At 40.8% G+C, this 14562-nt stretch overlaps 1 protein-coding gene across 1 annotated transcript in view; it reads right to left on the reverse strand.

Annotated features, from left to right (window-relative positions):
* PPID (peptidylprolyl isomerase D) overlaps positions 1-13481 on the reverse strand; it is a 16008-nt gene extending 2527 nt beyond the window's left edge. The window contains 11 exon segments of the mRNA XM_074147912.1: positions 749-890; positions 3477-3583; positions 5187-5309; positions 6074-6262; positions 10278-10384; positions 10835-10975; positions 12886-13108; positions 13110-13182; positions 13184-13296; positions 13298-13366; positions 13368-13481. Coding sequence (XP_074004013.1) covers positions 749-890; positions 3477-3583; positions 5187-5309; positions 6074-6262; positions 10278-10384; positions 10835-10975; positions 12886-13108; positions 13110-13182; positions 13184-13296; positions 13298-13366; positions 13368-13481 — 1401 coding nt within the window.
* Between the last annotated feature and the right edge of the window lie 1081 nt (positions 13482-14562).

Raw genomic sequence — 14562 nt, forward strand, 5'->3', positions numbered from 1 at the left:
CAGCTCTCCAAAGACTTCTCCCTCACACACAGATTAGCCAAGACTCCTGCTTTCAGCATGAAGCCCTAGGAGATGCTGCTCAGGATCCTCTGTGGACAGGTAAGAGCGTTCTTTACTCTGTTTCCTTCAAAATCTCAGAGTTTTACTGAGTTATTTAAAGTTTCCTCAACAGTACTAAATTCTGTCAGTATGTCTATATCACTGTTCCTTTTTTTTTTTCTTCAGTTCTATTATTTTTCAGTATTTCTGTATCTACTGTTTCCTTCCTCCTTTCTTCCTGTTCACCGGTTTCATTTCACCACTAAGCCTACCTGAAAGGGCTTTAGTCAGAAAAGTCACTTCAGTGAATAAAATACAAGACCATCAAACCTAAAAGCAAGTAAAAGATTTTGCTCATACCACTCTGCCAGCAAAAAGCATTCCTCTTTCACTGAAGACCATTTAACTCTTTGTAATAGAAAAATTAGCTCTGCTCTTAGGAAACAAAACTGATGGTGACAGTGTGCGCTTTTTCTGGCAATAAGCAACAGCCCTCTTTTGTTTGTTTCCAATCAGTCATTTCAATTCCAAAATCTTTTTTAAAAAGCCACATAACATACTGGAAAGTTAGTAATAACTTCACAATCAGCCTTCTACTTGGCTTACTTTCAAATCATAAGCTTGTCAGAAAACTCTTAAAACGTGTCATTTCAGTCTCCATTTTCTGTATAGGCCAATTGTTAATCAAAATACTGAACAGTAAATTTACCTCTGAACAACATTCAATAGCTCCCTGCCAATCTGACAGTTTTAGTTTACAAGCGCCGATGTTTAAAACGCAGGTCAAAGCAACAGTCTTTAACTTTGGTTTGTCTGCCTCCTCTGCCACTGCTTCAGAAGCTTCTACATACCTGCAGAAAAACAGATTTATGAAGAGCATGTATTAGTGTTGCAACTTCCATTCTGTTCTCCCTCAGCTATCTTTCCACAGATAGGTGTGAACTGGCCTCGCCAAACTGGTATTTTTAAAGCAGCTTCAATTCCACTATTACAAATATTTATTAAACTAAATATTTAAGATCTACCCTGAAAAAAAAAAGATGAACTCACTGGCAAATGTCTTCCTGTAACTCTTTTCCCTCCACTGTACTAACAGCATTATTTTTCTTAAGACTATTCTGTATGGCATGAAAGCATTAGGATTTCTCTCAATGACTTTATTCTCAAAAAATGTTGTTCATAAGTGGCAAAAAGTCAACACCACCACTGCAGCTTCCTCATTCATGGGAACCTTCAACTCTTCTTCAGTTCCCTCAGTAATATTTTAATTAATTTAGGCATTTATGGCTAAAAGTTGAAGCTAACTTCACTTTGTAAAGAAGGGCACTGTATGAGCATTAGTAACTCCCACTTCTTTTCCACTGTCTTCCTTCATGTCTTCATGACTTTCTTCTTGAAGTTCAAAACTGACACTGGCTCAGGGCTAAGCCACGTTGTTTACTGCATCTCTATTTCACAGGCAAATTGATAGGCAAGCTGTATCTCATTCTTCTTCATTTACAATGTGCTAATGCTGTCACTTTTTATTTCAAGGGCAAAGGTCTGTTGTGGATATATAAGTTCTAACACTTTTACTGGCCTACTTGATACAACTTTTGTGTTCTTATTTAAAAAATAAAAACCATGTGTTTGCATACATTTTAAGCATGCCATGATCGATGCAGTCTTTGCAGATCAGTGCCTATGTAAATTCAATTTTTGCATGCCTTGTCTTTTGAGTGTTGCATGGTTTGTATACAACTTTGGACCACAGAAAAAAAAAAAAGCAATATTTTATAAGTAAATTAGACAGTCACAGTGAGTCTTCCACTTGCTGGGCATCATGCAAAAAACAAGGACCAGAAGAGAGAGAATTCGGTAAAAAGGTAAGGAGAGTTATAATACAAAACTGTGTTCAAAACAAACAGAATACACTACTAATATTTATAAATCACACCAAAACATTAAAGACTGCAACCACTCTGGAAATAAAATTAGAGCTTCCAAGTCAAAGAAACCAGTAAGATGAATATCAAGAGAGATAGTAGGACGTAATAAATTTTTTGACAAAAAGGTGTCAATTCTTACATATTAAAAAAAACGGTTAAGCAGCAATAAGACAAGAAAAAGAACAGAAGGTTATAATGGTTATGGTTTGTAAAAAGAAAAAACCAACATCGCCAGAGGGTTTGCTAGGTGAGCTGTACATAAGACATGGGAGATGATAAGAACTATTCTGTTCCTACTAGTCCTGGCAAAGTGCCAGCTGAAGTACACCACCCCACACAAAGTATTAGATTTTAAGATACAACAACAGGACATGTCCACAAAAGTATGACCTATAAAGAACAGCTGGAATGATCAGATTTGTTTAGTCTAGAAAAGTTACTGTCCTTTCCATCCACAAGGACAAATAAGCACCAAATAGAAGCCACCTGCTCAAACTGGAAAAGCCTTCATTGGGTGTGCTTAAGAGTAAGCAAGACAACTGATTGCAAGGGATGGCATAATTATACCTGGTATTTACCTAAGAATGGGGTGAGGAAGTGGACAGATACAACACAAAGCTCCTTAAAGATCCATTCCAGCCATCCCAGCCTTTTTTCTGTATGATTTCTAAAAGGTTTACATAGAAATCCTGTTTAGTTCAGGGTTTCTGTTGGGTCTATGACAGGCTTTTTGAGGGCAGGGGGAGATGTTCTATCTTGGATTGACACTTGTAATTAAAGGATTCATTTTTATGCTTCAAAAACACATGATTTGTTTGAAACCCAGTCAGCTGAAGCATTAAATACGCCTGAATTATTTTTCTTTCATTATAATTACCACTAGTTAACCAGTGATCAATAAGAAGGCCATGATAAAGGTCAGTATAACTTATTTTTTCACAAGAAGCTCATATACATAAAGCAAAAAGCATGAAAAGAAGAAAGGAGCAGAGGAGCAGTATAGAAACAAAAGCAGAACGACAATGATTTTAAAGGTAAGTCCGAATTATACATGGAGTCAGGATGATGGTATGGAGCCTCAAAAAAAAAATTAATAAGGGTCACATTTGGGGGTGCTCTCTCTTGAACGTAACAATTTCCTAAACCTACTTGTTTTCAGAAATCAGAGAAATCCCTCCTTTCCTGTCCATTAACTACCCTGACTATACTATTGTGCTTTTCTTCCCAGTTATGCACCAGCACAGCAAGAGTATTAAAAAAGTAAATTTAGTCTGTTTTAAACAATACTTCCTGCCTATAGCTCTTACCTAGCAATCAGTACAAGACCTACCTGAATAAGTAGCTAAAAATCAACCAGGTATTTTTGAGATTCAGAAGGCTCTTTTTTTAAAAAAGGAAGAAAAAGTAACGAGCACAGCAACCGGCACTTCTTAAATACACATATCATTGCTTGATAGCAGTATTAATTTGGGTTATAGGAACTACCTGATTGAATGATGATAGCCTTACCGTAAACTTTTACTATATTTTTTAGCTGCCACTGCCCAATTTTGCGATTTGAAGAAAGTATTTCCTATATTCTTTATGTCTTCTGCTATGGCCACAATCTTGTCAACCTAATAAAATAGATGGAAAATATAAAGTATGAATGTACTTAGGAAATAAGTCTTGAATTATTTAATGTTTTAACAGTAGGATCCCATGTCCATCCTCTTTCAAAGATTATTATAAAATCTCAAAATAAAAATATTCCGATTTTAGACAAATACTAGCTTCAAACCATTCCTATAGTATTTTCTACTTTATGTAACACGATAATCTGAAAGATGAATTTCCTAATGAGTTTTCTACAGTATAAAGGGTGAGAAAATAACAGAGACGACACAGCAGTTCAACTCCTTCCCCTAAATGCTGCTACCCACACAGAGCTATATATAAAGGTGTTGACCATTATTCATAGAAAAGACATGTTAACAATCAAAGCATTCAACCAAGACTGCCTTATTCCTGAGGCAATTTTGTCTTCTGCTTCTCAAAATGCTATTAGTCACCGGAACTCTGCACGCTCTCAAACTAGAAGTCGTACCAACACAATTCTCCTTCTCTCAAAACACTTAAAACTTCTATGGAAGGAAAAAAAAGAATAACTGCCTGTCTTTATCAAATCCATCATTTCTGTTTCCAGACTGGCATACATTTCAAGTGTTAAGTTACTTTTCCACTGGCAATAAGTAGTTTATAATTACTGCTGTCTATACCACAGCTGTCTTAAGCTCAAGCTCTGTCAAATGTATATATTGCCATTTGTAAAACTAGAATTAATGACCTTGAAAAAAACTGATCACAGCTTGACACCAATGCCACCACGGTTTCTGTAGTTAGTTTATATGAACAAGTTTAAGGTTAAAGGAGGCAAGCACCTGCCAGCTTCAGTTCTGAACCACATCAAATGCTATCCAAAAACATTTTCACAAGCTGAAGTGCTTCTCAATAGCCAGACACGAGGAGTTTCAGATTTCTAGCTGTAAATTTTTTTTACTAGTCTATTTCTAATTTTGTATTTGGAATCTATACATGCAGCCCCCTTTTTTTCCCCTTTCACAAAACACTGTTTGACTTACACTATTTGTCTATTTCACTTTACAATAAAGTAAAACCCGCAGAAGAGCTGCTTTCACCAGTCTGCTCCCTAATTCTCAACAAAAGGTCTTCCTTCAGTCTGAACAACTTGAAAAGCAAACTACTACTGGGAATTGAGAACGACTAGCTCTGAGGTAGTAAAAATCTTTTTAAAAGGTTGATCTTTTATTATTTCTAGTTAGTGAGAAAAAATCTTTTTAAGGGTGGATATTTAAAAAGTTGCACAGAAAACATGCAACATTGTTAGCCATCTGCAGGATGGAGTTCTAGTAATCGCAATTTGTCACTACAACATAAAAAAAGAAACAGAACAGAAAGAAATTAAGTGTAATAATTATAAGTATTTTCATTTTTAGTTACTGGGGGAAAAAAAACATCAGCTGCAATTAGCACTGAAAAAAGAGACAGCAATCCCTTCCCACAGCATTCTCTTTCCTAAAATTGGATGTCACCATTTGATCAGGACCTTGATCAATTCTTAAGAAAAAAGGCTTAGTGAACATCATCATAGACACCATGTAACTCAGATTACCTACAAGTCTTGCATTCTGTAAAATACCTTAAAAGAAAAATACTTACATCTTTCAGGTCTATATCTGAATCGTCAGGAAAATCTGGATGAGCATCTCCAGATCCATCCTGGGGAACAATGCCCCAGTCATCTCCGTCCTTTAGCTCTCCACATTCTGCAATGACGCACAACTGAAAAAATAAAATGTAAATAGCAGTATTGCTTATTAAGACAATTTCCCCCCAAAAAAGCCACAACTTCTGAGTGCTCTTCGAAATTCAGTAAAGATGCTTTTTCATCTCTTGTTTGGGTACATTGATTTCAGAAACCCATCACATCATTAGCCTATCTTCATCAAAAGGTTTTTATCACAGAAAGTGTTGCCTTCAGAGGAGCAGCATTCCAAGAACACGATACCCATGCTCCATGGAAAGGCTGGAAGAGGAACTGGCAGCAAGCTGAGCTGCCAAAACATGGAATTTCTACTCCATTAGAGAAGATGGTTCTTTCTCAAACTGGTAAGTCTTTTAAAGTTACAGAGGTATTAATTTTTCAAACCACCACAAACTGACGTGACCTACACATCAATTGCTTTTCCAGAAATACAACTTCTGACATAAAATTCATAATAATTACCTATCACTTAGGTAGGATTGTGAATTCCACCTTTTAATTTCATCACTCATCCTACACTTCTAGCTGTGCAGTTCCACCTTCACCCTGAGAAAGGCTTCTACCCTCACAGCTGTGTTGCATAAATCATTTGTGGAAATTTACAGCAAAAGAACAAAAGCCTCTTAAGAAGGATAGTAAAATGGAAATTAACACTGCTAGTAAAAATAACCGGTTAACATTTAATAGTTCTAAACATTATACCAAGCGTTTAGAAGAAATGAATATACACAATATAATGGAAGAATAAACATAAGTCCTAAGTGCTTTGGATTTTGCTTACCTTAGCAGGATTTTCTCCATTTACTTCAACGTTTTCTAATATTTTAACTACACCCATTCCTTTGATCACTTGGCCAAACACCACATGTTTGCCATCCAGGTGAGAAGTAGGCACCGTTGTAATAAAGAACTGAGAGCCATTAGTACCAGGTCCTGCATTGGCCATGCTCAGCAGCCCTGGTTTATCATGCTGCATTGGGGAAAAAAAGATCACAACCAACGTATAAAAGGTCTGTTATAAAACCCGTACATAAGATTCGGTAAGGCTATTAATATATATAGCAAGGACAGCCATAATGACAATTCGGTAAACCAGTTACATACAGATGGCAACTAATTCTATGCATTGTGACTGAGGAGGGAAAATTGCCCAGCTCTGCATCTTTACTTGCCACCTAGCAGGCTAGCAAGCAGAGCCACACATGGGACTCGATGCTGTAACTTCTGTCTGCTTCTTGTACACTCAATCCCCTGCACAGCTGCTGACTTTAGACAGATCACCTGAGAGAACTTTGGAGTTCCTCACTGGATTGTTCAGGACCACTGGCCTCAAGATTAACAAAGCAAAACATCACTTAAACCAACTTTAATGTTAAGCTGTCAAGATGGGTATGTATTGTTTATTTTATAAGGGCTACTCACACAAAGTATGTCATAGAACTATGGGGTTTAGGGGACTGTGGTCTTTATTATTTAAAGGTTGGTGGTTTTCTTTTTAACTCCTTCACTTTTCTAGAGAGACAGTTTTTATTCTGTTGGGATTTTTAACCATCTAATTGTCTTGGCTTATGCTACCAGGCTACAAACTAAAAAAAATTTACTAAATGGCACAACATGAGAAGGTACTGTTTATCTCGTTTCCCGTAAGTACTTTTTCCTTCTTTGAAATAAGAATTATCTTGCTCCATCACACAGATTATTTCATTTTCACTTACTGCAAAAATGTACTTCTCGTATATGTTGTGAACTCTTGTTGTTAAACTGGCATGACACAGTCATTAAGAAATTACTCTCCCCAGGTTGATCTGGTTATTAAGTGCAAGGAACTCTGTTTAACCCAAGTCAGTATGTTACACCAAGACATGGTATGACTGAAGCATGCAAACTGTGGTATTCCTAAGAAACTTGATACTGTGGGGAGAAGCGGAGGATGAAAAAAAAAAAGTATAGCAGCGCAGAGGAGATGAAAGCAGAAATTGCTGTGAAGTAGACCTTGAGCTCAACGGGAGGCTGATTAGTTTGAGACAACAGTATGAGACAGCTGTATTTAAGCCTCTGTTTTGTCCCTATTGTCTCTGCCACTTTGAAGAACGTTGTTTTGAAAACTGTTTTCCCACGCAGTGTTTGGATCTCCATGGTGGTAGGGAGAACTCCTTGCCCGAGGTGTTCATTTGGTCATAAGGCACAATGAGTCTCAAACAGGATTTGGCTCAGGAACTCTGGGAAAAGGTTGTACAGCTGAGAGCTAGAATTGCACCAAGCCAGCAGAAGGCTACCGGAATAATAATAATCTTTGTCTCTTCTAATCTTGAAACTCATCCTGGGAACCAGAGATGGCAAGCAACAGAGAGGAATCCTGTGTTCTACAGCAAGAAAAGGCATCTGGTAGCAAGCCTGCAGGAATGCAGGTGTCGTAATTGCTGACAAGTTAATCAGAAAGGGTTCCCCCATAGGAGACTTTTGCAAATAACATGTGAGGCAGGTCACTGACTCACTGCTCAAGAGGCAGAATAAGACCCGTAAATCTTACTTTTTTTTTTTTTTTTTTTTTTTTCAGGTTACAACTAATGCTAAACAGCAATGGTTTGTAAACAAAGAGCCAAGTAACAATAAGCTCTGGTGTTGCCTTACACCTGCAAGTTTACCTATTGTCTGTAAAGATTTGGAGGACAAGTTGGAAAGTTACAGACAGCAGTCTGGTGGCTCTGATACTCACATGCAACCCCGATTCATTTGGGACCACTTCTCAACATTAGTCCCATGCTGACAGTCCCTATTTATGAACGGAACTGTTGACACTCATGCATTTTCTTGCTGTGAGTGTTTGGAAAAATACTGCAGATAGATTGAGTGTCTTTCCCATGATGGTTTCTGCTTGTCATTTTGTAAACTTACAAAGCGAGTAAAAAAGTCCAGACATAATCAGATTTTTTGACAGATTCAAGGCATGCAACACTACGCCATGGTAACAACACTACTTGAGGACTGTGTAAGTTGGGTGTTCCACAACAGCGCAGCCATTAGCTGCAGAAGTGACACCAAAAAAAGCCTATTGGGATTGATCTGACATCATAAACTGACTACGGACAAAATCTTGCAGTTTATTGCAATTTACAGGAAACCATGCAAACAGGCACCACCATAGCAAGTGCCAGACTTCGGGGAACATCTCTCACAACTGTCATTAACGCTACGATGAATGCTGGAGCTACATTTCCAGTTATTGCTCCGAACTTGATCATGGACTGCAACGCCTGATTAGTGGAGGATTGCCATATTTTATTTTCCTAAAATACTGTTTGGAGGCAAGCATAATTGCAGTTTGGGCTTTGTTTTAACCACAGGACAAAGATGTCGGTAAGTTTTTTAGTGAGTGTTGTTGAGGAGCGATTCATATGCTATCACATAGTAACACAATATGAAAATGGTCGATGCCGGTGCTGAGAATTGTTACACCTACAGCTGTCGCACGGGATACTTGCAGAACATGTTATTTGTGTTGTTTCCAGGTAGTAGTCCCACCCAAGTTCAAGATGTGATTACTGACAGCTCAAGCACAGGGGTTTTCTTCCAGTCACAGTCCTTTATGTACAGCTGAGCACATAAATGAGCACTCGGAACAATTACTGCTGTTGCCACTCTTCTCCAGAGTAGCTAAGTCTGCTAGCCAAAAAATGTAAGTCACACTGCACAGGTAGTACTTAAATTTGGAGATCTTCAAATACTGTATAAATTGTAGGCTTAAGATACACAGACCTGCTGTACAGTATGGTGAAAAACAGTCTTCTTCCCTTTCTGGAATACCCATTTTTAAAGAAAGGTAGAACTAAAATGCTTAAAAAAAAATTTGAAAATACAGAAGGCAAACATTTCTTCTTCAAAAGCATAAAAGAGAAGTCAATCTTATGTCAAAAGACAGACCCTAGAGACATCAGCTGCATTTGATTTTGATGATAAAGAGAAGCCTGAAGAATGGTAACAGACATTTTAAAGGTTATGCCTTTGCAAAAGAAATAAGAGAAGACACAGGACACATCCTGAGAAAACTGTTTTTCAAAAATTGTACTTGTTAAGTTGTGTGTGTAAAGTACATGCACCTGCAGTCTTCCTGGTGTCACTAGATGTTGATTTCGAGGACAAAGACTGTTTTAGAATTTCCTATTCTCGCAGCACAGCTCCCTCCTCTCTTCTGCAACTGGGCTGACAAAACTGCTTGTGGGACTGCACAAATGGTTGCTAGTAATGAAATAGTGAGCTCTGATACAGGAGTGGGAGTAAGTAATGGGAGGGGTAGGAATTTCTGCCATCAAAGCCAGCATCTCTTAAAATAACATCCTCAAATCGAGACCTTGCATATTCAAAAGCTTGCTTTGTTCACAGCACATTCTTCCAACATTTTTGGTGAAAAAAAAGCCATTCATAAACAGCCTTTTTCTTCTCATGTCATTGAAAATAACTGTAGTGGGGAAAATGCTTTCTTCTAAATTTTCCCTTAGATTAATTGTTCAATTTACCATGGGTTCCACACTTCTTAAATCAGAAAGTTATCTCTCACATCTAATCTTATGAATGTTGTTAGTACATAAAAAAAAAAAAAAAGCATAAAATCCATTTAATGCTAACATACTATATATGCTTCAAAGTGACAAAATCTGCCACTCTTAAAATAGTAGCCCTACTTCAATGAGAACTAAAAAATTGTTTAAAATGAACTTCTGATGATGCAATTAAAAAGAAAACTTAAACTATGGTTGTCTTTGTCTTAATGAGGTTGACTTCCCTTTGTGTGTATTCACACATGTATTTGTTCTGTATTTAACGAAGACTTTAAGTACAAACTAGTTTGGGACTTTCTTGCCGCATTCTTTCCAATGCTTAAAAATATCTTAACCTTGAACTAAAGAGGGTTAATTCTGAACTTGAAGAAAAATAAAAATCACTGAAACCTCAAAAACTGAATACAATTAGTATCTCCAATAAAGTACCTTATAATGAAAGTTTTCATCTTCAAATTTTTCACCATATATACTTTCTCCACCTGTGCCATTTTGGTTTGAGAAATCTCCACCCTGGATCATGAATTCCTTAATAACTGTAAAAGAAAATAATTATAAACTACAGCGGCAAGGCAGGAAAGGCATAAAGAAAAACCATTCAGAGATAAAGAGCAATCCCTGTCACCAGCACCTGCACCTAAATAAAACTGAAACCTACCTTTTATTTATCCAGTCTCCCCTCAGTACTCTTTTTCAGTTAAGTGGGCATCACTTGATATTTAATCCTTTACCTGACATCAATTTCAACCTATTCACAACTCATAGTAAACTAGTTTTACTATTACTAACTTACAAGTAAATTTATAATTTACTATTGTCAACGCATAGTAAAAGCATCTAGTCATCAGGAGGATCAAATAGTCAAAAACTTACTTGCAGTCGTTTCTTAAACAAGTGCTCCAAAACATTATTTAACAATATTTCAAATACTGATAATGGAAGACTTCTGTTGCCAGCAAGAAAACAGAGGATTTCATAGAACTTACTTCGGTGGAAAGGACATCCTTTATAATGGAGAGGTTTTCCAGTAGTAGGCCCTGTTCCTTTTTCTCCTGTACATAACGCACGGAAATTTTCAGCAGTTTTAGGTACAACATCAGCAAATAATTCGAAGACAATACGTCCAACTGAAATGACAAAGAGAGAATGAGACCTATTTTTAAGTCCTGTCCTTGGCATGGTTGATGTATCAAGCATTAGAGGGCAAATGAAATTAATGTTTCAGATTTAATTATTTTTATTTAGGTTACTATTAAATTTACATTTTAGGGTTGTTCCATGGCAATTGCTGGCAGAGTTATATTAGGTTTTAAGCAAGGTTATTACCAACAATTAATTCCACTATCAAGAATAACTTGGGGAGAATAAAGACAGATTCGGCCAAAAAACCACCAAAACCGCCAAATGCATTTTCTGCCAAAAAAACTGTGTGGGAAATCACACACACATATATTAAAGCCAAATATGTGGCATATAATATGCAATAAAATGCATATTTATTTCATGTCTATTTTAACATACACATGTAGCTTGCTCAATCAAAAATATACACAATTAAAAAAAAGCTCTTTTGTGGAAACTTTTATTTGATCAAAAAGCTTATGCCAAATATGTACACCAACCTTACTCCTCGTTTTCTTAAACCCCAATTTTACTAAGACACAGTAACACTTAATGTGCATCTAAATAAAGTCTATTTAAGAGTTACACACGCTACAAACAATTGTTAAAACAAAAAGTGTACGTGTTTTAGCTAGAGAAGTGAAACCTGAATAGCTAACAGATCCTGTAATAGTCGATAAATGGATTCTGTGTCAAACTCTCGTCTTTTCAGAAACTGGCTTCTCGGAGAGCTATTTCTCACCACCATCTCAGCCACCAGCTGATGCTCCTGTTTTTCATCAGCCTCACAGTCAATTAGTTAACATAACCCTACCGGAAGCTAAATGTAAATATATTAATTCTAATTAATACAGGAACGAAAACAAATTAGACAACTGAAAGTCAATAAAAAGCAAATCATCTTACAGACATTCTTCTTTTATTCTTCTGAGTAGCAGAATGAATAAATGAGAGGCAATACCCTAACAAAAAGGCAACGTCTATGGAAATTTTGAAAACCTATGCTTCCAAATACCACTCCAGCTTCCCTGTTGTTGTTTACTTGTTTCCACTTTGACCGTTTCCCCAGATTTTTGAATGACCTCTGGCAACACTGGCGATGCCAAGTTTGGGACGGGACGGCTGGTTTGCCTGAGCTTTTCCCCGGGCAGACCACCACCGCCTACTGCACCCCAGGCCGGCCGCCCGGCGAGGCCCGGCGACGCTGTGGCACGACCCCAGGCCGGTGTGAAGGCGGGAGCCGCAGCCCGACCAGCGGGTCGCTGCGATCGGGGCCGAGCTGGACACACCGACAGCACGCGTGCAGGCGCAGCCGCCGCCACAGCCACCCCGGGGACACACGCGGTGCGGGGCACTGTGCCGGTCGGCCGCGCTCGGTACGGCGAGGCTGCGTGGGGACACGTCGCTGGGCTCACTGATGGCGGTGATGCTCCCCAGCATCACCCACGGATACCTCCCTCAGCTGGGAACCCACAGTGAACGGGGCGCCGATGCAGCCATGTTGCCGCCTTCTCCGTTTCCTCGGGCCTGTTCAGCCCGGCGGGAAAACCTCTGAGGGGAGGCGGAGGGCCCGGTGGGAAGGCCCCTCCCGCCCCCGAGGAGGCCTGTTCGCGGCGGGGCCGTGTTTCTCCCCGTCCCCTTCCTCGGTGTGGGTGCTGGCAGCCCGCGGGGACAGCGCCCGGCGCGGCGCCACCGGAGCCCAACGCTCCCTCCCCGTCGAGAACATTCCACCGCGCGGCCCGGCCCGGGCATGAGCCGCGCCGCTCCCGCCCGCCCGCTCCCCGCCGCACGGCCCGGCCCGGCCCGGGCCCGGTGCATCCCGCACGGGGCTGCCCTGGTTCCCCCGGTCCCGGCCCCACCGCGCGGGTCTCGCCCAGGTCCCCGCCGCCAGGGCCCCTTCCCGCCCCCTCCCCACCTCGCTCGCCCCCGATGTCCACATCGAAGAAGGCGCGGGGGTTGCAGGGCTTGCTGGGCCGGGCGAGAGGGGACGGGTGCGACATATCGCAGCTGCGCGCCGCCGCGGTGGCTCCGCCTGCTCGGTCGCCCGCGATTCCGGCCGCCGCGGGGTCGGGGCCGCTCCCCGCTCCTCCCACCGCCGGGGGTGGGCGGGTGGCGGAGCGGGCCGCGTCTGACGGGGCGCGGAGGGGGGGAAGAAACCGGCCCCCGAATTAATGGCGGGGCGGGCCGCCGGGGCCGTGCTAGGCTGGGCGCCTCGGCCGGCAGAGCGCGGGGTGCCGCAGGACGGAGCTGGGCCCCCGCAAATGGCTGCGGGGAAGGCCTGGCTCTGCGTGCGGCCTCGAGGCAGCCTTAAATGACTTGGAGGTAATCTGCAAAGAAAAAAGGTTTCTTTCTTGAGGGTGTGTACACACGCAGAGGCCTGGAAAGGCGGTTAAGGAGAGAGGGATTTTTGATTTTGCCTGGGTTTGTAGTTTTATGAGAGAAATGCAGGCTTTCTGAAAAGCTGTGAGCACTGAAAAACGGGCAAATTGTCAAAAGTTACTATTGCCACATAAATGTTTAGAAACACTGAAAAATTCCGGTCTTAAGGTCAGAAAGCAAAATGTTTCTTCCCCAAGTATGAATATTGCAGTAAATGCTCCAAGGCAAACAATCTCTTTCAGCCTCTTGTGTGGACCAAGGGATGTGAAAACCATCAACAAACTTTGTCGGGGCTTCTCAAGATGCAAGCAGATGAAGGGGCAACATGGACACATCCCGTGCTCACTGGCATTGTGAAGGCAAGGTGTGTGTTGAGGCAACAGCAGGAGGGGCAGAAAGAGCACTGGGCTCTGACTCTTGACTACTTAACAATCCATGTGGGAATGCTACTGGTCTAAATGAGCCTCTCTATTCCCTGGATTTGTCTAATTCATCCCAGAAACAGCTACATTCATTCTTTGATTCATTGTATCTTCCAAAGGCTTTTTCCTCTTATTCATGTCACCTTTATATGTTTGGACTTGAGCTTCATCAAGCTGGGTTTTCATCTTTCAGTATGTTCTCAATGTGTCAGAGGGCAGTTGTAACTCCCAGACTGGAGGAAAAGATAAAGTAGCATTGATATTAATAACACTGCAGTCCATATAGTGCATCGTGATCATTCCCACAGCCTCTGTACAGATGTTGGATAGAAAAGGTGATCAGCACTGAGTGCTGTTGCATGTTACATCTGGGAACCCTTAACAGGAGGAAAATCCATCTCTTACCATCTGGGAACACTCAGCGAGGAATCTGTGGAACCATGCTAAGGCATTTCTTTCTCTGAGCCAGGTCACGCAGCTGTGTCAGGGATTTCACATGCTCCACAATGTCAGAGGCCACCAGAGCTTTGAGTCATCTGTAAGTCACCAGGCATCTGGCCATGGTCACTGGTGGAGATACTTTTATAATTACGCCGAGCATAGGTGAGGTGCAGTGGTTGTAGGAGAAGTGATCTCAGTGAGGCAGTTTCTAGCCAAGTTGAGTACACTCTAGAAGAGATTTCTTTAGCAGACATCAGAGTAAAGTGTGTTTTGTTGGTGTGTGTCCCCCGCAAGAACTGTTGGCAGCTTCCTCTCAGAGAGAAGCAGTGATTCATACTTCCAGGAGCAGA

This window comes from Numenius arquata, chromosome 5 (assembly GCF_964106895.1).
Source record: "Numenius arquata chromosome 5, bNumArq3.hap1.1, whole genome shotgun sequence".
Classification (NCBI taxonomy): Eukaryota; Metazoa; Chordata; class Aves; order Charadriiformes; family Scolopacidae; genus Numenius; species Numenius arquata.